The sequence below is a fragment of the Cynara cardunculus genome (genome assembly GCF_001531365.2).
Source record: "Cynara cardunculus var. scolymus isolate 2C chromosome LG 2, CcrdV1, whole genome shotgun sequence".
Classification (NCBI taxonomy): domain Eukaryota; kingdom Viridiplantae; phylum Streptophyta; class Magnoliopsida; order Asterales; family Asteraceae; genus Cynara; species Cynara cardunculus.
This window is the reverse complement of record NC_037529.1, coordinates 316,328-338,721: the sequence shown is the minus strand read 5'-3', so window position 1 is coordinate 338,721 and position 22,394 is coordinate 316,328. Positions and strand designations below refer to the sequence as shown.

The window sequence follows — 22,394 nt, the reverse complement described above, 5'->3', positions numbered from 1 at the left end:
TATTTGATTAACAATATTGGGATCAGTCTCCATCATTTCCCAAAATAGACCATTGACCTTTGGAATCAAGGAAATCAAGACCGGCACCTTTCAAGCCTTATTTTATGGTCTTTGCTAATTGCCAGCCATTCTTTTTAATGCCATTTATTGTATTTTCCTTATTTAGTCTTTTGTATAGGTTATATAATTTTGTACGTAGGCTTGTTCATATACATAAGAAATACAAAGTTATTTAATTTCTCTTCCATTCCTCTTATTATCATGGTTAACATCTTTGTCATCTAGTAATGAATGTACCGACTCACAATAAATTTGTTAAGAAATCAGGGGAGGGGAGATTCTGTCATCAAGTCACATTCATCCACTCCCAATCACACTGAAGTCAAGATAAAAAAAGGTTGGAGAAACGTAAGGATTTTACCTATTAATAATATCCTTGAAATACATTGATGGAATGGGAGACTGGTTATTGTTATTGGCAACTTTTAATACTGTTGTTCATTAGGAATAAAAGAAGAGGAAGAAGAACATCCAATGGCAACTTTTGGACCAAGGAGAAGAGGCAAAGCAATTTCCCTCTGTTCACATGGGGAAAAAAATCGCACGGAAGATCATGGTTACCATAGATTTAGGGGTGCTGTTAGATGTACTAAGATGGTCATCACAAACGCATACCATCTTGCATCTCATATTATGCGAACAACCTGAAGCTGATCTGCATACTTGATACTGTTAAATTTTGTATGAGTCTTGATGGGAACCTCGAGGAGGTTTGCATCATGGCAACTTCGTTATTCATCTAAAATGCAAAGCATTGAAAAGTGCTCAGATGCCCTTTTGCCAATGATATCTTCCTCCATGTTGGTATCAGCCAAAACACTTTTCACTATAGATATAACAATAACAATAATGACGACAAACAAAAACCAAGAAAACATGTTTGACAATATGACGAAGGTAAATCTTTCCTTTTGTGGGGTAAAAAACATTGATGGCCTCTTCTGTGGGACATATTAAAACTTAAGCATTGATAGTTTGATACCACGTACCATGGACTGCCTCTAATCGTTGCTAGGTTAAGAACAATAAAGCTAAAGCCTATAGAACTAAAGCTATTCATAAACAGGCTGTCAGAAGCCTAATCTATGAAATATGAATATTTGTGGTGGTTAAGTTAAGTGTATACAGGGACCCGTGTCAATCCTATGTAGGAGTATCACAATAAAAAATGCATACAGTTATTCGAAATTTCATGCTGAAAGATGCAAATAACTTCAAGTTACCTGGGTCAAAGTTTCACTTCTAGAGTTCTACTAGTAGCTGATTATCTCTCCTCCTATTATAATTATATCATATATCTCAATCTGTTAATGTTGTAGTTTGAACTTCTCTTATTTTTTTCATCATATATCGAGATTTCGGGAGAGGAGATATTGTTGCTTGCATGAATCTATGTTTATCCATCAATAGATATCAATATTTGCTTGCATTTTATATTGTATTAGAGCCTTGACAAACAATAACAAGTACTATAAATTAATTGAAGCACAGTTTTCTCTGCCAATTATCAGCATCATTCCTAGACCTAGTCATGGCCTCCACAAATCAAATATCTACGGTACTCAATTCAGAAGCCTCAAATGGATCCCTAGTCAGCCATTCAATTCAATTCAATCCCACATAAAAGCTGCATATAATTAATATAAGCTTACCGTACTATTGCGCAGTTTGTAATTGTATGTAGTAATGTCAAAATTCCCCAAATGTGCATGACCATGCTTGCATTTGAAAGACAGTTTTCAGGAATTACAAAAATACTGAAAGCAATCGTAGTTGCATACCTATTTCAATACCATAGAACCCTGATGGAACAGGAACCTGATCTTCACCAAATCTAAAGGACATACAGATGTAAGCATGATAAATCATGCGTGTGTGGAGAGCTAAACAATATAATATCTCAAATGTCAATAACAATCGAGTACAAAAAAAACTCGGATCAACCGATATATCACCGAAAACAACTCTGACACAAGTTCGCCTTAATCGTTGATTACTTCAGTCATTAGTTATAAAAATAAAGAGAGAATGAACAAAGCAACTTCATAGTCGGCATAAGCATCGCCACCGGCTATTTGGCGAACAATTGATTGGTAAAGTTGAAGGTTGCATGGCCATCGAAATAGAAAATGACAATCACGTATCAGAAACTCAGGTGCCATTTGGTTTGGTTTGCAGGAATGTTCAAATCCATTTCCATCTCTATATTTATTTTTGTTTCATAGTTTTTGGATTTAATATTCTAAAATTTAATTGAAATCTTATTTTTAAAATCTTTAAAGAAATATTATGGATTTTACGGAATTTTAGAGAATTGTATGTAATCAGGTTTTAAAAATACCAAAATATTTGTTTTAAAATAATCGATTAATAAAAATATAATTTAATTTTTTAAATTATTTATAAATAATATAATTCAATTCTAAATTAAATCTTATAAACCAAACACACCAATGATTTCAGATCTATTACAATATCATGTAAACCAAACGAACCCTGATGATACATTTGCATTATTTTTTAGTGATTTGGATTTGGAGGGATTTTGATTCGAATGGTGTTTGGTTTGTAGGATTTAGAATAAATTAGATTTTATTATTTAATAAAAATCTTAAATAATCATAAAAATAATTATATTACAATTTTATTAATTGATTATTACAAAAGAAATGTTTTTAACATTTTTTTAGAACCTTATTGCATACAATCCTACGAAATTCCAAGCACTGTTAAGGATTTCAAAATCCTATGTTTGAAGGATTTCAATTAAATCCTAGGATTTCAAATCCGGACAATTCAACAAACCAAACATAAAATTGGAGTGGATTTGAAGCCTAAATCCCCCAAATTCGTTTCATTCCTGCAAACCAAACGGATCTTACATGACTAGGAACTAAGCTATAAAAAGAATCCAAAACCGAACTCATTCAAACCAAAAGGGTTTGGGGTTATTTGGTTTGCCGGTTAAACGGTTCGGTTAACCAAATAAGGTAATTTCGATCTCAAACATTTTTTTACCATACTGGTCGACCGAATAATAAAGTATACTATTATTTACTTTATATAATTTCTTGCTACATCAATTGGTTTGAACATATATAAAACTAAAAGAACAAAAATCCGAGAAATATTTAACAAAATCATCAACTATCATTGTAGCATGATTGCAAGACCCGACGGTGACAATATATGGAGAGAACACTGTGAAGCAAAGCAGTGAAGGTTTTTGTTAAAACGGACTAGGGCATTGGAAAACCGTCGAAAAAGACAGGGAAATAAGCATATAGAAGCAAAAAAAAAAAAAAAAAAAAAATTTAGCTACAATATTTTAAAAAGTTCATATTTGAGTGGTGTCTTCCCTCATCTAAAATAAATATAATAGAGATCAGTCAAAACTTACAAAAACATCGTAAACCTTGATATTAAAAAACGATTTGATACATGAAATTTATGGATCTATATTACATTATTATTAAACCGTATTTTTAAATATTATAATTATCAAAAAATATTAAAATTTGAAAAACAAATAAAAATAAATCTGTAAGAGCAAATGGTGCACCGTAGAAATTTATGCTGAATGAAACACCTCTCTCCTTTGAATGAATTTTTTTTAGTGTTTTAAAGCATCCAACCATCACGTCCAAAATTGATGTTTTGTAGTATGATTGGAGATGCTCTAAAAACTTGTGATGTGAAGGAAGGAAAAAACACAAACATACAGCTCATTCCTATTAGGAGAGACGATCCATCAATAAAATATTAATACATGTATTGGTCAGTTTGTAGCTTAGTTGTCAAATAGATGGTTTGACTTTGTCTAAATACAAGACAAGTCTCGACTGTTAGCTTTCATGTTAGTGTCGTTGGAGGAGGATTCCGTATTATTCATACAACCCATTCAACTTTTAATCGATCAAGTCATTTGATCCTTTATGTACATATATTCTTGTATTTTTTATTGAACAAATTGATCTTTCTAGCCTATAAAATTATGGGGAAAACTCAATGAATACTCATATTAATTTTGAATGAATAAACTTACAAATGAAAGAAATATATCACTTAAATATTATATATAATCTAATACAAGCATTGAATTTTTTTAAGTTAAACTTCTCAATCATATCAAAAATCAAAGTTTAGAGAGAACACAAAATAACACTTAAAGCAAAAAACCATAACTTTAACCTAAACAGGGTGGGGGTGAATTGTGTTGTGAGAGACTTAAGATTATGAGTGGGAGTTATGCTGCGATAGACAAGTTGATAAAAAAAAAACTGAAAAGCCTTGAGATTCTTGGTCTTTGTCATATTCATTTGGTAAGGTAATGTGATTTGGTAAACGCTTACGGGAAAACGTTTGGTAGACGGCCTTTTAGCGTTTTTGGAGACTAAATGGCCACTTACTAAATGGTTACCCGATAAATACATACCGGATCATTTACCTTACCATATGAACAAGACAAAGAATCTTACTCGGTAAGAGCAATGATAAGGAAAGAGAATCTTATTGGGTAAGTGAGAATGATGACTCGCACTTACATAGTAAATTGTTGCACACGATACCATTTTGATATACTACAATCTTACCCAGTGACGTCAATATAATGTTGAATCTTACCTTAGTGCGTGCATAAGCATTTGGTTAAAGGACCCTAGTATGGAATCAGAAGACTTAGAGTCTGCATAAGAAGCCTCTGATCCGTCTCAACCTTATCCCAAACTATCCTATATAACCGTTAATCTCTATTATATTATAAAACACTACACTATTCATCTTCTCTTTTTCGATGTTAAATGCTATTTTTTCATTTGTTTATATATCATACTAGAATGCTGCTACAAAATCAATAAAATTGAGTTGGATAAACATTTCTTATGAGATATAGAGGTTGTGTTCAAAGGTAATAATTCCATTTTTCCCCGTCTTCTGTTAGGTAGCAATTGTGATGAAGTTGTCTCAAGTTTGTACTTTTGAATATATGGAACAAGAGCACCCGCGTTCTCGACCACCTTTAGCTGATAAGGTAAGTTAACCAAGCAACCATATAACTTTTTTTTGGTTAATCATTGGTGTCCAGTCCAGCTACTCCCGGAGACTGGTCAGGTAAATCCCGGATGACCTTACAGAATTCGAACCAAACCCCAAAGGTCCAAACCTTATTGTCGGTTGAGCTGAACTTTTTGGATGGAAAACAGGTTTCAGGTCTTGCATCTGAATTTCCAGAGCTGAGCAAGTACAGGAGCTGTGATCTATCGGCTTCAAGCTGGATATGTGTAGCTTGGCATCCAATCTATAGAATACCTATGGGCCCCTCATTAAAGGATCTGGAAGCATCTTTCTTGACCTTCCATTCTTTGTCAACACAGCCTGGATGTACGTAGATAAGGAAACTTACAAAATAGTTAATCTTCTAAACTCTTTTTATTTTATAGTGATTTTTAGACCTCAACTTAATCCTTTACGCACAATTCCACTTCTTTTTATCGAAAATCAATCCTTACGCATACACATAAGCCTTCTGAGTAAGGATTGGCCTACAAAGTGAAATGAGATTTAAAAATGACTAAAAAGTGAAACCCTTTGAATAGATTGACCATTTATGTAAATTCCCACGTATTTCTCTCTCTCTCTCTCTCTCTCTCTCATTTTGTATGTGTGTGTATATGTACATACAGGTTACGATGAGGCAAAGTTCTCAAGAATGAGTGAGGTTGATGGAATTCGTCTACCAGTAATTGAAATGGCTTCCTACAAGTTCAAAGGTTCGATCATAAGTCCTTATGGTCGTCAAGAATGCGAGCAAGAGAATGCTCTTCTAGATGCGGCTACCATTTGCAGGCTCTTCTCCCGGATTACCAGTTTTTCCTTACCCGTTATTCCTAATAAGCTTCACATGCAAGTATTTTTGCCAAAATTGCTCTTACCATTATCTCACTTGTTTAGTGATGCAAACTTTCAATAATCTTGTACTTGGTAATCTCAATATACATAATAATCTTCTTAAATAGGCCATGATGATGAGATAAGATGGTACAAAATTCCATGTTTAGTGCCACACTAAATTGTTATTCTAAAACACATGGAACAAAAATATAAGATATATTACTAGAGGGAGGTTTAGGAAAACCCACAAAAAAACACCTTAATAACCATTCATGTACAAATAATTAAAAATGTTTCTTGTATTTATGCATATGTGCATGTTATGCACATGCACATACCATATAGATGAACAGCTACCATGGTATACCTTTGTTTTCCATTTTTTTAGAGTTTTCCTCTAAACCTAACTCTAGATTACTAAACTATCCATGTAAAATTAAAACCCTAAAACATTCTAAAAACTTTTACCAAATGACTTTCGGTGTTATGTTCTCAATAAATTGATGCTTTAAAAATGGGTCATTCTGTATGCACCTTTTTGTTCAGAATAAATGTATAGTTTGGTACGTGATATTGAAGAATGTTAATAGAGCCATGCTGCTACTTTATATAGTGTATTGTACTAAGAAACACGGGGAGAAAATGCCACAACATGTGATTGTTGTTCAGTTTTCATCCATCATAAACAACTATTCTGCCAGAAATATGACCTAACTGGTTAGGTATGTGTGCCATAGAGAGAGAGAGAGATTCAGTCCCTACATCTAACCCTGCTCCCTCTTTGTTCATTAAGCTTATCGCCATTTTTGGTCAAGGTCTTCAGAAGCAGACGGCCAACACATTACGACTGTTTTGTTACAAATCGTCACCAAACATGGTAGAGAATAATATCGTCTGTATGAAGTCAGATTTCAGAGCTTTTTCTTCATGGTCTTTGCATGTCAAAGAACAACCTGGGATGTCACTGCCAACCACGAAAACAAATCAGATATGGTTGTAAGAGGTAATATACAGCCGAATAATAATTTTTGGTTTTGTTGAAAAGATTCAACAAATAATAGCTACTTACCCAATGTCGATAACATTTTTCTACTAGTTCTCCTTATGTCTTGTTTGCATACATTACTTATATGCTGCAAACTACATCTCGACTTTTGGGGTCGTGTTAGTTTCTATCTATATCTAAAAATATTAATCATCGATATTGTCAAGGACCAGCTCCAACCAAACTTGGGTCCTGCTGCAACATGATGAGAGGCTATTCCTCCTGGAACAAAAAAATTGAAACCCTCCACACCCTATGATGGAATTACTTATTTACAGATTGTACTTTTCCTGTTGGGCACCCATATGCCAGCACCATACAAGCCTGTTGCATGAATGCACCAAAACTGAAGCAACAAAGGGGCTTATTACTCCCCAAACAAATCCTCCTACATCTTCATTTTTTGTGCATTGGGCTCTTTCATTAACTGATATAAATATCAGCTAGTCCGCCATTTTTATTTATATATAAATGCTGGCTTATCAAGAAGACGCAAAAAAAGCACTTCGAATTGTTGATTAATAGCCAAAGATGGCTTAGAAACAATGGTTTGTCATCCAATGGATCTTTCCGTTCTAATACTCTATTCGAGAGTTATAAAGAAGATGAAAATCTTCTCATCATGAACATAGTAAGGGCTAGTGGTTTTACAAGAAATCTCTACCAAGAGATATTCTTAACATCAAATGTATTGGTACTAGAGACTAGAGAGAAATGATAACTCCAACAATTTCTTTGTTCTAAATGCTTCCCAACTTTCAGGAATTAGTCTGTAAAGCGAAATAGAGATACTGGAATACATGCATCAGCAAAAGCAAAAAACATGTTTTCTTCCATCTCTAGTGTAACTTTCCCATGAAACAGGTGTTACCCAAGTCACATATTGCATCATGTCTCTTGTCATGTACTCAAAAGTTTATTTTTAACAGTTACATGCTCATATACATACACTACCCCATAGACTTCTAACCAATAGCATCATGAAGCTAGAAATTTCAATATCCTGAGTCAGGGAGGACTTAAGTTCCGCTGTGAACCAGGGGACAAAAAAGAGTGTGCCATATATCCCACATATTCACCGGATATTCATCATGAATCACGTTCATTATTCATGATGAATGGGAACAAATGGGCTCGCGGCTCTCCTTTATCCCCTAGTTCACAACGGAAAACAGTTTTGCAACTAGATCTTAAATAACTTGTATCTTCAATTGATGAGGATAGACATCAATTTTAAATCATCTGAACATCATTCATTGCAGATTTACTTTCTATGTGTATACCACCATCCAAATATCTAGCCACTTCAACACAATATAACTTATTGGTACTAGTGATACTCCCTCTGCCCCATGAGCATTGCAACCCATAATGGGGCACATAACTTAAAATAAAGGTTTGATCATCAACCAATGAATCTGAGATAACATGTGCTACACTAGAATTTACCATTTGCGATAATCGCATTACAAGACAGCAGTAAGAGGATACAAGTGAATATCTCCAAACAAGTTAACAAAGATCGAGTGATCAACACATATATCTTCATCTAGTCCACCTATAATTTGAATGATAAACATACCATCTGGGTAAAGGATCTAACTAGTTTAGGAATGAATAATCAAAAGTTCCATACTATGCTATACCAACTTTAAACTAAGCTGCAAAAATTACAGTCCTTGCTCTGAAGATATATTATTAAGTGAAAGCATGCCCACAGCATCAACAAATGCAAATATGATCAAGCATGTTGTAAGAAAACATGTGGTGTAACTTACTGAACATGTCATTGAAGCTACAGGGCTCAAGTCTTGTCGTGAACAATGCAAGTATGTAAGGTACTATTTAATGCTTCTTGTTAACCAAAAGAAGGGAAAATATAATAAACAAACGATGAGGAGACAGCACTTGCAGAATAGCAAGTAAGAGAAGGTAAAAGTAACCCGTACCTTTCTAATGTGTAATCCTTTGAAAGCATCTTTGATGAACCTGGTTCAGCAGAAGAATCAAGCTGCACAACTTCTGGCTCATGACTTTGAGATGGATTATAGACAAATGAGAGTAACAATGGATCAGTTGCCGCATTGGTAGAAGATGCTACAGAAGTCGACTCCTTCTGAAGGGATCGTGAATGTTCTTGCAGCTTCCTCCTTAATAGCGATATGATAGAGAAAGATTCATCGTCATGGAGCTTCCTCTTAACAAGACCTTGATCTTTTTCGTCAAGAAATTTAAGCATTGACCCCAATAGTCCATACAAATATACAATAAATCCAAAATTTATTGGTGTTTTCTTCTAATAAAACATACTGTGAAGGATGTCGAGCAAATATACACCAAATAAATCTAAGTAAAGAATACCTGTTTTTACACCAAAGACAGTGTGTAGGAGCACATGGAATATGGGATGAGCAATTGAGGAGGGAAACGCCGAGGAGGCTGTGGGATAAGCAATTGAGGTTACACACAGCGCCTTAGATATTTCAAGAAATGACCTCTGATAGGAGTACTTGGAGACCAAGGAATAAGGTAGCAGGCTAGGATTGCGGGACCTATAGCTGGCATAGTAAGGGAGAAGGGAGTTGGATAGGTTAGGAGAGGGGTAGAGGGATGGCAGTTTAGGCTGAGGTTGTGTTTCTGCCGTACTTGCTATGTGTGGTATTGCCTATTTCATCTTATGCTAATCTCCATTCGTGCTACCAGTTTTGTTACACTCTTGCACAAGCCGGGGGTGTTCACGGAAATAGATGCTCTACTCTTTGAGATAGATGTCATCTCTATGCACGTCTCCCCCCCCCCCCAAAACAAAACCCTATTTTTGAGTGGGATTTAGTGGGTCTATTTGTTTTGGATTACAGTTTGTCCACATCGATGTTAAAACTGTGGGTACAACTGATTGAAAACAAGTTTATCATTACACAGACACAGATGATACAGAAGCCCGCTTATCATGATTATACACATATACTCAATCAGATAAGCATGGATATAATAATATAATTTCAACACTTTTTGTTAGATATAACCAACCATAAAAGCAAGATATAATATGGTCATTTCCAGCTGAATTAAAGAGATAAAAAGGATATTCTCAAGGTGCTTTCATGTTGAATAATTAAGTGGGAAATCATGTTCCTCCCCAGATTAGTAGCACAAAGAGGACATACCTGCAATATAGAGGAATTTATAATAAACAAATAACACCCCAAATTCACTGTATCACATAGAGGGAAGATAATTTGATAAAATGCACAGTAATCCTCATTTCCAGCAATATAGCATCATGAGCAATAGGTCTTACATGTAAAGGGTCCCCCCTCTTTAATGGATTATTTCAACGCAAGGGTCCTGGGGCATACGCCCAAATCATTGGTCCGGTACTAGATGTAGCTTTTCCACCAGGCAAAATGCCTAATAAGAATGATATGGGCTTTGTTGATTTACAGCGTGATGATTTTATAGAAAAATATTGGAGTTGGTTCTTATTTGCCAGTTTGGTGTCTAAAACAATCTTCTCCACAGTGTAAGTAGTACTACGGACTGATTGGTTAACAATCTAATCTAGAAAACGAAAACCTAATAATCTCCTATTCGACAGACTAACAATGGATATTTTCTGATATAAGAAGTAATGGATTTCATCCTAAAACAGTAATCAATTAGGTGTTCTAACTCAAAGATGAGCAACAAATATGTTGATAATCAAATAAGGGCATTAAAGTATATTAGAGAATAGAAGGGCGGTGGAATCGATTACCCCCGTCTTGATTTCAAGTGGATGTTGATCCTCGAGGTGAACACACAATCCTAGGGCATCAAATCCCTCTGAACAATAAGGGCACCCGATTTCCAAATTCGATTCTTCTTCCTCCTCTTCACTATCTTCGAGATCGATGTAACTATCAACTAATCAAATACAAATTACATAAAAACAAAAATAGGTAAGAACAAGAAGACGGAAGCAATATAGAATAATCAAAAGGGAGAGGGAGTAACCAGGAAGAGGAAGACGGGTGGTCTGCTTAAGAAGACGACAGTGGAATGAATCACGGTCTCCGATTGAATTCCGCATGATGCTTATTAGAAAGCAGGAGACGGAAATGAGTGTGTGTGTGTGTGTGAAATTAGGGTAAATTAGAAATGAGTAGTAGATTCAGAGTTTTCTGGTTGTTCATCAAGGAGTAGGTCTAGAGAAGAGGAGAAAGGGGAATATGGAAATGAAAGAGGGGGTTGGTTTATGTTTGTGGCCGTGTGAGACACGGTTCATGTACCCCAGGGGCTCCCGCGTAATTTCCACATTCTTTCAAAGGGCTTTTCTTGCCTTTTTGCTTGGATCAATAGCCTTTTTTATTTTTTTTAGTATATGTTTGCATTTATATTATTTAATTTATTCAAGAGAATAATATTTATATTTTAGGAGGTTTTAACATTTTTTATAATTACTAGGAGGGTATTCGTGCAATGTACCGAGATACATCTTCATTTTATTTTTTGTCTCTATTGATATAATACGGTTTTCTGTGGTTTCGATAAAGATAATATTTTTACTTTTAAATAAAAGTTTTAAAAAACATATCGATGTTAATATCAAATTAACTATTTAAAAGTTCTCATTTTTTATACAATTTTCTTAATTTAATTTTTTATTATAATTTAATTTAGGTCTAATAACAAAGTATTTTATTTTGGATTAACAATATATTTTTTTATAAAATTAATGATTCTGTATAAACTCAATGATTATCTTAATTATATTTTAGATTTTTTATATTTAAAATAAGATATTTATCCTGTATTTGATTATGTTTATCTGCAGTTAGTTATACGAATTAAAAAATGAAGCTTTAATAAGTTGTATTTAGGCACAATTACTTGTAATTTTAAATTTTAAGTAACATGCATTAATACACAATACCTCATGCATAAATAATTATTTTTAAGAATTTTTTTTGTCAAATATTTTATAATACAGTATAGATAACTCTAATCGATATTAATTGTTATTTACTATTAATTATTAATTAATATTAATTGTTATTTATTATTTAATTTTAATTTTAGTTGTAAATTATTCATCAACATGATTAATTATATCATTTATTTTTATATTATTATTAGATATATTTAGCTGATAAAAATAAATATAGTAAGTTTATAATGTTTTTATAATTGAAATAAAAGTTAAAATTATGTTTTATAAATAGTAAAGCTTTGATAAATATTTTAATAATTTTTTTTTTTTTTTGAGAAAATATTAATTACTTAAGAGTTAAGATGCTTAATGTGGCACTCAAAGATGGAGTAAATAGATACATGTGAAAAGTAAAGGAAAAAGAAAAGGAAAATAAAACTTGGTTTTTATTTTATTAGACCAAAAATATGAAGGAAAAAAAACATGAAAAAGGTCAATCGTGTCATTTAAGAAAAAATGAGAAGTAAAGAAAAGAGTTTATATTCGATTAAACTAAGGGGGTGTTTGGGATTGCTTATTTGAAACAATTTATGTTTTTCTACAAAAGTACTTATCAACTTATTATAAGTCAAAAGAGTTTAACTTTTTCAAAAACTTCTTATTACCGATTTGGCACCGGTATAAGTTGTTTATCCAAACACTTAAAAGTGTTTATTACCGATGTCACACCAGAATAAGTCAATAAGTTGTATTTATAAACAATTCCAAACACTCTCTAAAAATAAAAGAAAGTGTCAAGGCAATGGTGAAAATGTAAAATTAGGTAAAACTTTGAAGCCAAGGGATGAATGTCATAACCTAATAGTTCGGGGGCAATGTCAGACATCAACAGGTCCAAACTAAAGAGACATGTTCTGTAAATATGACAATCTACAAATTGAAAAGGATGGGACGATGGTCGGATTTTGAGGCCTTTTATTCGCTTGTTTAGTCATCTAATAACCAAAAAACTATAGGTTTGTGTAGGCGACATTCTCCTCCTCTATCCAAAATCTTTGATTTATCGGCAATTGAAGGTTCTCAATCAAGAGCTAGCAATAGTCGATCTACACGGACAGATGGGTTTTCAGGAGACTTAGAACAAGATGTATACCTACATATGAGTTTATTTTGAGCATTTATATGATCTGTAATGATGTTTCAATTTACATACATGATACAGTATATTTTACATGTATGTTATTTTATGGTCAGTTACATTGTATGTGTTTGTTATGTTTTCAAATGACCCATAAGATGTTATTTCACATGAAAGTTTTACGATCAACCTTAACGGCTGGACATTTGACCAATAAGTCATATGACAAGTGGCATGACCTTGTAATATGTTTACGGACAAGTGTAGATCAGACAACCCAAGGAATTCTAGTGACAAAATGACTCATACCCAACCAGACAGTCTATGAGATCTTTTGTCTTTTAGTGTTGCATGTGTTTCATAAAATGCATATTATTTGGTACATATTTACAAGTTGATATATATGATACAAAATAATTTTTATTCATGCGGACCATAAACTCACTAAGTTTTGTAAGCTGACTACATTATGAGTCTCAGGGACATAAGGGTTTCAGGTTGGACAAGCGAAAAAGGCATACATAGAGATTTGTCTAATCGATTTAAGTTCAATATTTAAGTTCAAACATATATGACAAATAAATTTGTAAGCAATATGGTATGAGATGGGTTACATATTTAATGGTTTAAAGTATTTCGTTGTAAACGATTTTAGTTTAAGTCGTTATTTTGGAGTGTTTTTGAATAAATTGTTTTATATTACGTGACATTTCTAATGGTAAAATGAAGATGTTACGTGTAAAGTTGATCATCTTTGGTTTGATTTATATTATATGTAATGGTTATTTAAATCACCGTTTAGTGTGGATATTTTCTAGAACTCGTATTTGATTATATAAATACAATTTTTTAGTTATATATAATAAATCAAATTGAAATTTATTAATTAACATATTCTATTATTTAATTTTCTTCACCATCTGATTTGTATTAATTAACATATTACGTTTTTAGTGAATTATTTTAAATTATTATGAAATGTTAAATTTAATTAATTTTTAAACATGTCATTTTTTGTTATTTTATGTTTTTTGCTATTTTATTAGCTAGTTTTTATCAAACGTATTTAATTCATCAACCATCAGTTATTTTACCAAATATAACCTTAAATCTGGATAATTGCACCTTTAAATTAAATTTAAAAACAGAAAATTGTTTAAAAAAAAAAAAACTTAAAAACACCCAATGCTTTAGTTTTTAGAGTAAACTTCAGTTTTGGTTATCAAAGTTTGCAGGAAACTCTGAAAGTGGAGTTAACTTTTATAATTCTAGATATCATCTTTGTGATTTGTATTTTCTTCTAAAAATTATGGCTCATTTTCATCCCTTAATATGAACCAAACACCCCTTCATGTCATAACATTTGTATGAGACCATTGTTTTATGTCTTTTCACTTAACTAAACGAACAAAAAAAATGTATTCATGTTTGTTCATTTATTAATTAAACGAACATCTCAAATTACTTGTTGAATGGTTCATAAATGTTTTGTTAAATGAATGTTTGGTTCATATACAACCTTTGCTACCACTAGATCACCATTACGATATAACCCGATTATTTTCCCGAACAATAGACCGGATCGTATATAGCTACCGAGTATATTAATTATTGTTTTAATCAAACTAGATTATGTAAACATGACGAATTGAACGAGTGTTGGTAGATCTTTGTCGATATTGATGTTATTATACAACAATCTTTTGAATCAGGGTCGTGTTGAAGGGTGTAATAATGTGAGACTTGGGTCTGTATTTAATTATATACATGTTTTAGTTCAATTCCTACCGCATTCTAAGCTTCTACCTCTAACTTTAGCCATTTAGGCAATTATAATATTTTAGTAATTTAGCCGAATACCCCCGATTCCTTCCTCTTCAACTAGATTTGCGGATTCCCGATTACGATTGCAAATTCGCAATCCATTCTCCTTAGGTCTCTAGTTTGATGATTGAACTCCCCCTTTGACTCGTACCTTCATCTTTATTTTCTTAATGACTAATTTTATGATACCTTATCTATTAATCTTCCATATTATTTCTTTCTTATTCCATGAGCAACCTCACCTGCAATTTTTGTTGACTTTGTTTGTCATGATACCGATCCGGTTATTGTTCATAGCACTATAGCCTTTGGAAAATAAGTATAATTTGGCTCTAGAATCGAGCTAGATTTATTGAGAACTTGAGGTAAATAACTGTTGATAAACTCCTATATGCTAATATTTCAATTTAACGATTCATTTGAGAAAGTTGATTACGAAGAACCGATTGAAGATTTTGTCTCCAACAATATCAGAAAAATGATTTTATTCAAATGAATTATGTACGTGATTTTGTCATTTAAGACATCTTAGTTGTTTTAATTGTAAAAGTTTTAATATAATAGGGTTGGGCTCCGGTGAAAATAGAAGTTACGGATCTCCATTATTAGATCAATTTTAATTGAAGATCAACACTAACGAGATGCACCAGATCAATTAATCAGTTATAGTGAGATTAAAAATGATCAGGATCCATATATGTTCTTAAACTTCTCACCTCAAGTATACAACATCATTTATATTTTGTTTTATTTATTACTTATCAACATCATTTATATTTTGTTTTATTTATTACTTATCAACATCATTTATATTTTGTTTTATTTATTACTTATCCGGACCATATATTACAATGTATCAGAACTACAAAAAGATCAGAAACTCTGTCTTCTGAATGATGCATTACAATGTATCAGAACTTCAAAAAGATCAGAAACCCTGTCTCCTGAATAATGCATTACAATGTATCAGAACTTCAAAAAGATCATAAACCCTCTCTTCTGAATTACAATGTATCAGAAAGATCAGAAATTCTGAATGATGCGACGTAGGATGTTCAACTTGTAGTTGTAGATTACATAACAAAAGCATTTTACCGGTGTACCCGTATAACCTTAAAAAACGGGGTGAGCTAAATGCACTCCTATGCATTGCTTAATGCACCCCTATTCATAAATTTCTTTCTTATACATATCAACATTAATACATGCTTTTTACATTCCCAAAGCTTGAATGACCTGATTCTGACATCAAAGGGGTGCCATTAGCACTCCCCTAAAAAAACACTTTTGAAGTTTCTAATTCCTTGAAATTAAGGGATCGAAAGAATCAAACTACAACTGTTTGATTTACATAAAAAAAGAATATGGAAGAATCATATCAAAACCATTTAGAGCAGATATCCTAGAAACAACAGGATGAGGGTAACTAGACCCGAGCCGAAGGTGACTGCCATTCGCGGACCATGGTTAGTGATCGGAAGAACCGAAGGAACCGAGCATTCTTCACCATTGAAATAGATCTTGTTCGGAAACCCATCTCCTCGAGCCACATTGAGCCCCGGTATGTTCTTCTTTGTGAAAGATATGACCGATTGCTGTGTACCCGGAAGCCGTGGATCCTTCTTTGGATTCTTCCCGTCTTTCTCAGCAACAATATAATTCAAACCCGGGAGACCTTGTACGAAAATTGTGTTACTAGAACCCAAAAGCCGACTACCGTTGAACGAGTACACGTCTTCAAATCCCCCCATTGATTTGCCTAACTCCATGACGGCGAACCAATCGGCAAAACTAGTTTCGCCCCAGTTGAAAATGGTCATTCTTGCCGTCCATCCGTCTTTGAAATCGGATAGTAAGTGCCAGTTAATGCTGACACCACAGTTATCCGGGCATGGCATCAGAGCAGGTAACGTCCGATCATTGTCCTTCGCAAATTTAGCCGCCTTATCGGTTCGATTCTCAAATGGCACTAGAAGTGCATCCGTCGGGAGAAGAAGGGCCGGCGTAGTCATACTGCACGTATCCTCAGTGTCACACCCGCAGGCACAAGTGGTGCAGGGAACTACAGACTCGTTAAAAAATGCCGAAAATGAGACACAACATTTGGGCGTATCGGGTATGGACCGTGTTATATTGCAAACCACTTGCCAACTAGCAACCGCGGTTGAGTCGGAGGTGAGCCCACTTGGGTTCGGGAAAAGAGTTGGGCTAACACGAACCGGCTGCCCACATTGGTAGTCAGGGTTCATTGTGCCATTGATCCTCCAGTTTTGAGGCGGGGTGAGCTGAGTCCGGTTTAGATCCGGTGGCATCTTGAAAACCTGCATCATGAAAGCCGAACGGGACTTGCTCGGGTCCATCGAAGGTGGTAAGAGAGTCCCGTTACGACAACAGAAAGGAACCAATCCTAACTGCGTATCGTTCGTCTTATCAACCGGTAGGTCGACAATGGTCGGTCGTCGCTCGCAGTTCAAAGCTTTTGAAAAGTCGAGTTCTTTGTAGAACTCCCCTTGCCGACCAAATATACAAGCATTTGTATCTATAAGAGACGGATATGCGCCTTTCATTGCGTAGATGAATTCATCTCGCATCCAATCCCAACTCAGCTGCCAATAATCAAGACGGCTGAGGGGATTGTGATTCGAGACGGTCACTTGTGCCATGTATTCTGTTTCTTGTGAACTGATTACGTCGTACATTATGATGACATCGCCCTCTTGTCGGACCTCGAATGGTTCTTCTACCGTTGTGCTCGGGGTTGCATTCGGGTCTTTTTCACAACACACATGTGTCTCGTTGTTTGCTGAATAAATCAAACGTTGGTTTAGAATGCACGAATCAAAACCTTTTTTTTTTCTTTTTTTTGTGATAGCAGATCGCGAAACTACATTATACAAATTTCAAATTGGGACAATCATATCAGATATTGTCCTAGAATAACTTTAAAAGAGAAGGGCTATATATAATATGTATACCTGGAGTTGAAGGATCAGAACACAAGAAGCCATCATTGACGAGATACATAGTCGACGGCAACGGAATATTCGGGGGCGCAGAACCAAACTGGGTGCCTACCAATTGGATCCGAGCCTGCATTTGGTTGAAATCACCGGCGGTCTCAACTGCCGTCTTGAGGTCAGTGACCGGAAATCCAGCGAAGACAGCGCCGTCTGTAACGTTGGCCGGGAGAGAGGTGCCATCGGCAAGCACGGCGTTGGAGGAGGAGACTAAGAACTCACGGTGTTGGAAGGCGACAAAGAGCCGCCATGATTTGAGGCGGTCTTGGGCGGCGTTGGTGAGAGTGAGAGTGGATTGGAAGTTGTAGGGCTGGTTGATGGGAAGAGTGGCGGGTGGAATTTGGAAGCCGGAGTTGTAGATGTAGGAGATGGAGATTCCGTTGCAGGTGGGAGATTGGGAAAGGGTTGTGGGGATTGAGATCAAGGAAAGCAGGATGATGAAAGCAATGTCCATTTTTTGAATGTAGAGGTTTAAACAAGAGGGTTGGTGGTGGGGATATATATGTGTGTATAGAGAAATGGAAGAGTTGACTGGTTCAGGAAAGTGCCGGCTTTGGGAGAACCAAGAAGCCAACAGCCGGCCTTGGATTCTAAAACAATCATGTGTGCATAGGAATAGGAATAGGATACAACACAATCAACCATGAATGACTTTTCTGACAAGTCCAAAGCCAGGTCCAATCTAACCCAGAAAAGTCCGAGTCTAGTGACTTCCAAGCACAGTCCAATCAAGCAGAAAATTTGAGGGCAAGGCTTGATTTAGGACCGGCCTAAAAATACCCAAAGCTAAAAAGCCCGATCAAGTAGAAAAATTGGGGGCAAGTCTGGGCTTGGAACGGGCCTAAAAATGCCCAACCTAGAAAAACCCGAATAAGTCGGGTCTGAAAAAGTTCAATTGAGTCGAGCACAACCTGGGGTCTTTTTTTCACATGGAAGTCCAATCCCAAGCCTTGTGCATTTCTAAGGGTGCGTTTGGTTTGCAGGAATGTTTCTAAGGGATTTGGATTCCATGGGATTTGGATTGGATTGGATTTAAAATCCATTCATGTGTTTGGTTTGTAGGATTTGGATTTGATTTGAAATCCATTCCTCTGTTTGGTTTGTAGGATTTGGATTTAGAATTTTTTTTTGTAATTATTTTAATCACCAAATTTCTTTCATTTTCTTTAAATCTATCTATTTAACCAACAAACCTAAAAATTTAACAATCAAACCTTTTCATCCAAAATGCATATTTAATCAACAAACATTTTCATCCAAAATGCATATTTAATCAACAAACATTTTCATCCAAAATGCATATTTAATCAACAAACATTTTCATTCAAAATACATATTTAATCAACAAACATTTTCAAAATACACACACACACACACACACATATATATATATATATATATATATATTTKATMWWMMMAWTGATATATACATTTAACTACCAACTTGTTCTTTCAAAACCACATATTTACCCACCAAAATTTACCCACATTTAACTACCAACTTCTTCTTTCACAACCACATATTTACCCACCAAAATTTTCATCCATTTAAAACCCAATCGACATAACATGCCCTATCCGCTTCTTGGAAATCCCAAAACGTGTTCACCTTTTCAGGATCGTCTCTTATCAATGAAATTGCTTTATACTTATCCCGTTGGGGCAACGTCTGCATTTTTAATATCTCATGAGTGATCATCGAACGTTTCTTATCAATTTCGTCTTCTCGTTCTACACCCCTGCTAAGTTTGTTCGCTATTTTCTCCAAAGTTTCTCCAAGTTTAGTAACCGCATTACTAAATCCGTCAGACATGGGATCTACTTGACGTTTTCTCTTCTTACGACGCGTACTTGAAGTTTCTTCAGATTGCATATTTGCATTCCCACCTTGAACATTGCTAGTTGCAATTACGTCATCGGACTCGTCATTCAGATTTTGTGTTTGCTCTTCTGTACGTGCCTCCTGTTCCGCCTCAACAAAATATCTTGCTCTATAACCTGTGGCACAATCTTTTCCGAATACAACACAAAGATCCTCATAAAAAGGAAATGGTTTGTTCTTCCATTTTCCTGCCCCTTTATGGACCTATTTCATAATAGAAATTATTAAATATACATATAACTATGATTATAGATAATGCAAATATAAATACCAAGTTCTTTTGAGCATGTACCTGAAGATACGACTCCCAAACTTGGTCTTCCGCAACGACACAATGTTTCACACTATCGTATCCAAAGCCACTAGTATATGAACCATTAATCATGTCATGCACAATAGTCCAATCTTTCTTCATTATTTTTAACTTTGATTCGATGTGTGGTTTCCCTAAAATCCTGGAGCCCGGCAAAGATTCTTTTAACGATTGTTCAAGAAATGTTAAATAACTCGATTTAAAGCCATTATCGGCTTTAAATGCTCCCGTATTGACCATAGTAAGTAAAGCTTCAACGAGTTTTGTTTCTTCAATATTCGTCCAAACTCTATAATTTCTATTTTGACTCGTCATACCTACAAACATAAATGAATCAAAAGAATAACGACATTTAATTATCCATGTCCAAACTCCATAATTTCTATTACAAAACAAACATTAGATTTCAACAAACATGGCAAGTATGAGTTAAACAAACATTAAGGATGAGTTAATAAATATTTGAATCATACAAATTAATTGGTAGCATTCCAAGATGGATCATGGAGACAGGCATGTAATGAGGTGTATTACATACTTAGCTCTTAGTTTGTTGTTGTCAAATTAGCTCATATATCGGATCGCTTCTGGTTGTTTCTATGCTGACCTAAAGTAWAATTTTGGGCCAAWTTTRAMACTATCTATTACAACCTTTGGTATCTTTTGAGTGTCRCCTAGTTTTCTTGGCACTATTTGAGAGAAGTCAAAATTATCACTTGTTACACTATACCCTTCAACATTATATCCTTTGTTCAACTACCTTTGTCTAATAAGCGTAGTATAGTTCTGCATTTCTCTTCTGTCCTTTTATGGCGTAATGTTGTATGTAAGTATGCATTATCAACAAGTGCAGTAACAGTGACTATTGTGCATTATCAACAAGTTCTATTCTCTTCTGTCCTTTTATGGCGTAATGTTGTTGTATGTAAGTATGCATTATCAACAAGTTCTTTCCAATTTCCAACAGGGAGAACCCTTGTGCATTTTCTATTCTCTTTATGGAATATGCATTATCAAATTAAAACCCCAAAATGCAGACCAGAATCGAGCATTTCTAATGCTATAGAAAAGGGGTTAATCGATTACCTGCTGAGTGATGGGAGACGCCGGCAAACAGGAAGGAAGACAGCACCGGCGAGGAGGCAAACCTAGGGCACAGCTTCGCAAGGGACGCGACGGGAAGGAAGCGGGAGGCGTGGGTGAAGCAATCGACAGGAATCGATGGGGAGAAGGCCGGATTTGGATTTCAAATCCCGCTAGTTTGCAATGGATTTCCAAAACCCGCGTCTAATGGATTTTAATGAAATCCCAGGATTCCAAATCCCTTCAATTTGGCAAACCAAACACAGGATTGGAATGGATTTCAAATCCAAATCCCTCCAATTTCATTCCAATCCCGCAAACCAAACGCACCCTAAGAGAAAGAGAAAGAAAGGAAGGAGAGAAAACATTTTTGAATGTTGTTGAACGGGTAATAAAAAAAAATGTCATTTTTTATAAATATATTATTTATATGTTTTGCTGGTATTAATTTATAGAAAGTCTTGTAATTTTAATAAATTATTCAAAAACTAATTTCTTTTCATAAAAGGTGTTACTTGTTATTTCTTTCTTAAATATTTTCAAAACAAGTCTTTTCTTTCCAAAATGGGTTTTGTCAAAGCTTTAATTTCATTTGTTCAGAAAGTAACATGGTGCTTCGTTCGAACAAGAAGATTTTTTACTTAAAATTATAAACATCAATATAATTGTTAGAAAATATTTATTAAATTATGAAGTAGTTGGACTTGGAATTGTGCTCCATATTTTTTTTATCTATACTATATTATAAAACATTTGGCTAAAACTCTTAAAATCTCTTAAACCCGTTCATCCCTATCCGATTTCATCTCATATCTGAATTCGTGTAACTAACTGCAGATAAACACAATCAAATATAGGATAAACATCTCATTTTAAATATAAAAAATCTAAAATATAATTAATATAATCATTAAATTCTAACAAAATACTTAATTATTATCTTTATAAAATTTATAATATTAAACCAAAAATAAATTATTTTATTATTAAACTTAAATTAAATCATATATAAAAATATATATTATATATTATAAATCATTTGACAAAAACTCTTAAAACCACTTTTTATGCGTAAAGTACTGTTTATTAATGCATATTACTTAAAACTCAAGATTACAATTAAATTGTGTGCTGGTACAACTTATTAAAGCTCCATATCTGAATTCGTGTAACTAACTGCAGATAAACACAATCAAATACAGGATAAACATCTAATTTTAAATATAAAAAA

General features: G+C 34.2%; 3 protein-coding genes across 3 annotated transcripts; all 3 read right to left on the bottom strand.

Moving 5' to 3' along the window:
• Window positions 1-6,524: 6,524 nt before the first annotated feature.
• On the bottom strand, window positions 6,525-11,205 carry LOC112507588 (protein DEHYDRATION-INDUCED 19 homolog 3-like). Its single transcript, XM_025112235.1, has 5 exons — window positions 10,991-11,205; window positions 10,752-10,900; window positions 10,084-10,161; window positions 8,944-9,203; window positions 6,525-6,913 (listed from the first exon to the last, which is right to left on the bottom strand). The coding sequence occupies exons 1-5, from the start codon at window positions 11,064-11,066 to the stop codon at window positions 6,805-6,807; spliced, it is 672 nt and encodes a 223-aa protein (XP_024968003.1). The 5' UTR covers window positions 11,067-11,205; the 3' UTR covers window positions 6,525-6,804.
• A 5,051-nt stretch (window positions 11,206-16,256) lies between these two features.
• LOC112508044 (COBRA-like protein 7) lies at window positions 16,257-17,979 on the bottom strand. The gene is made up of 2 exons (XM_025112828.1): window positions 17,844-17,979; window positions 16,257-17,671 (listed from the first exon to the last, which is right to left on the bottom strand). The coding sequence occupies exons 1-2, from the start codon at window positions 17,962-17,964 to the stop codon at window positions 16,257-16,259; spliced, it is 1,536 nt and encodes a 511-aa protein (XP_024968596.1). The 5' UTR covers window positions 17,965-17,979.
• A 1,446-nt stretch (window positions 17,980-19,425) lies between these two features.
• LOC112508038 (uncharacterized protein At2g29880-like) lies at window positions 19,426-20,182 on the bottom strand. Its single transcript, XM_025112821.1, has 2 exons — window positions 20,060-20,182; window positions 19,426-19,971 (listed from the first exon to the last, which is right to left on the bottom strand). The coding sequence occupies exons 1-2, from the start codon at window positions 20,180-20,182 to the stop codon at window positions 19,426-19,428; spliced, it is 669 nt and encodes a 222-aa protein (XP_024968589.1).
• Between the last annotated feature and the right edge of the window lie 2,212 nt (window positions 20,183-22,394).

Excerpts from the sequence above, each read along its gene's own strand:
- LOC112508038 (XM_025112821.1), bottom strand. The coding sequence starts at position 20,182 with ATGAAGAAAGATTGGACTATTGTGCATGACATGATTAATGGTTCATAT. Across the intron at positions 19,972-20,059 it reads TTTGGGAGTCGTATCTTCAG|GTCCATAAAGGGGCAGGAAA; the intron begins GTACATGCTCAA and ends ATTATGAAATAG.
- LOC112508044 (XM_025112828.1), bottom strand. The coding sequence starts at position 17,964 with ATGCAGGCTCGGATCCAATTGGTAGGCACCCAGTTTGGTTCTGCGCCC. Across the intron at positions 17,672-17,843 it reads TTCTGATCCTTCAACTCCAG|CAAACAACGAGACACATGTG; the intron begins GTATACATATTA and ends TGATTTATTCAG.
- LOC112507588 (XM_025112235.1), bottom strand. The coding sequence starts at position 11,066 with ATGCGGAATTCAATCGGAGACCGTGATTCATTCCACTGTCGTCTTCTT. Across the intron at positions 10,162-10,751 it reads CACTTGAAATCAAGACGGGG|GTATGTCCTCTTTGTGCTAC; the intron begins GTAATCGATTCC and ends TCTATATTGCAG. Across the intron at positions 9,204-10,083 it reads AACATGAAAGCACCTTGAGA|GGTCTTGTTAAGAGGAAGCT; the intron begins ATATCCTTTTTA and ends GAAAAAGATCAA.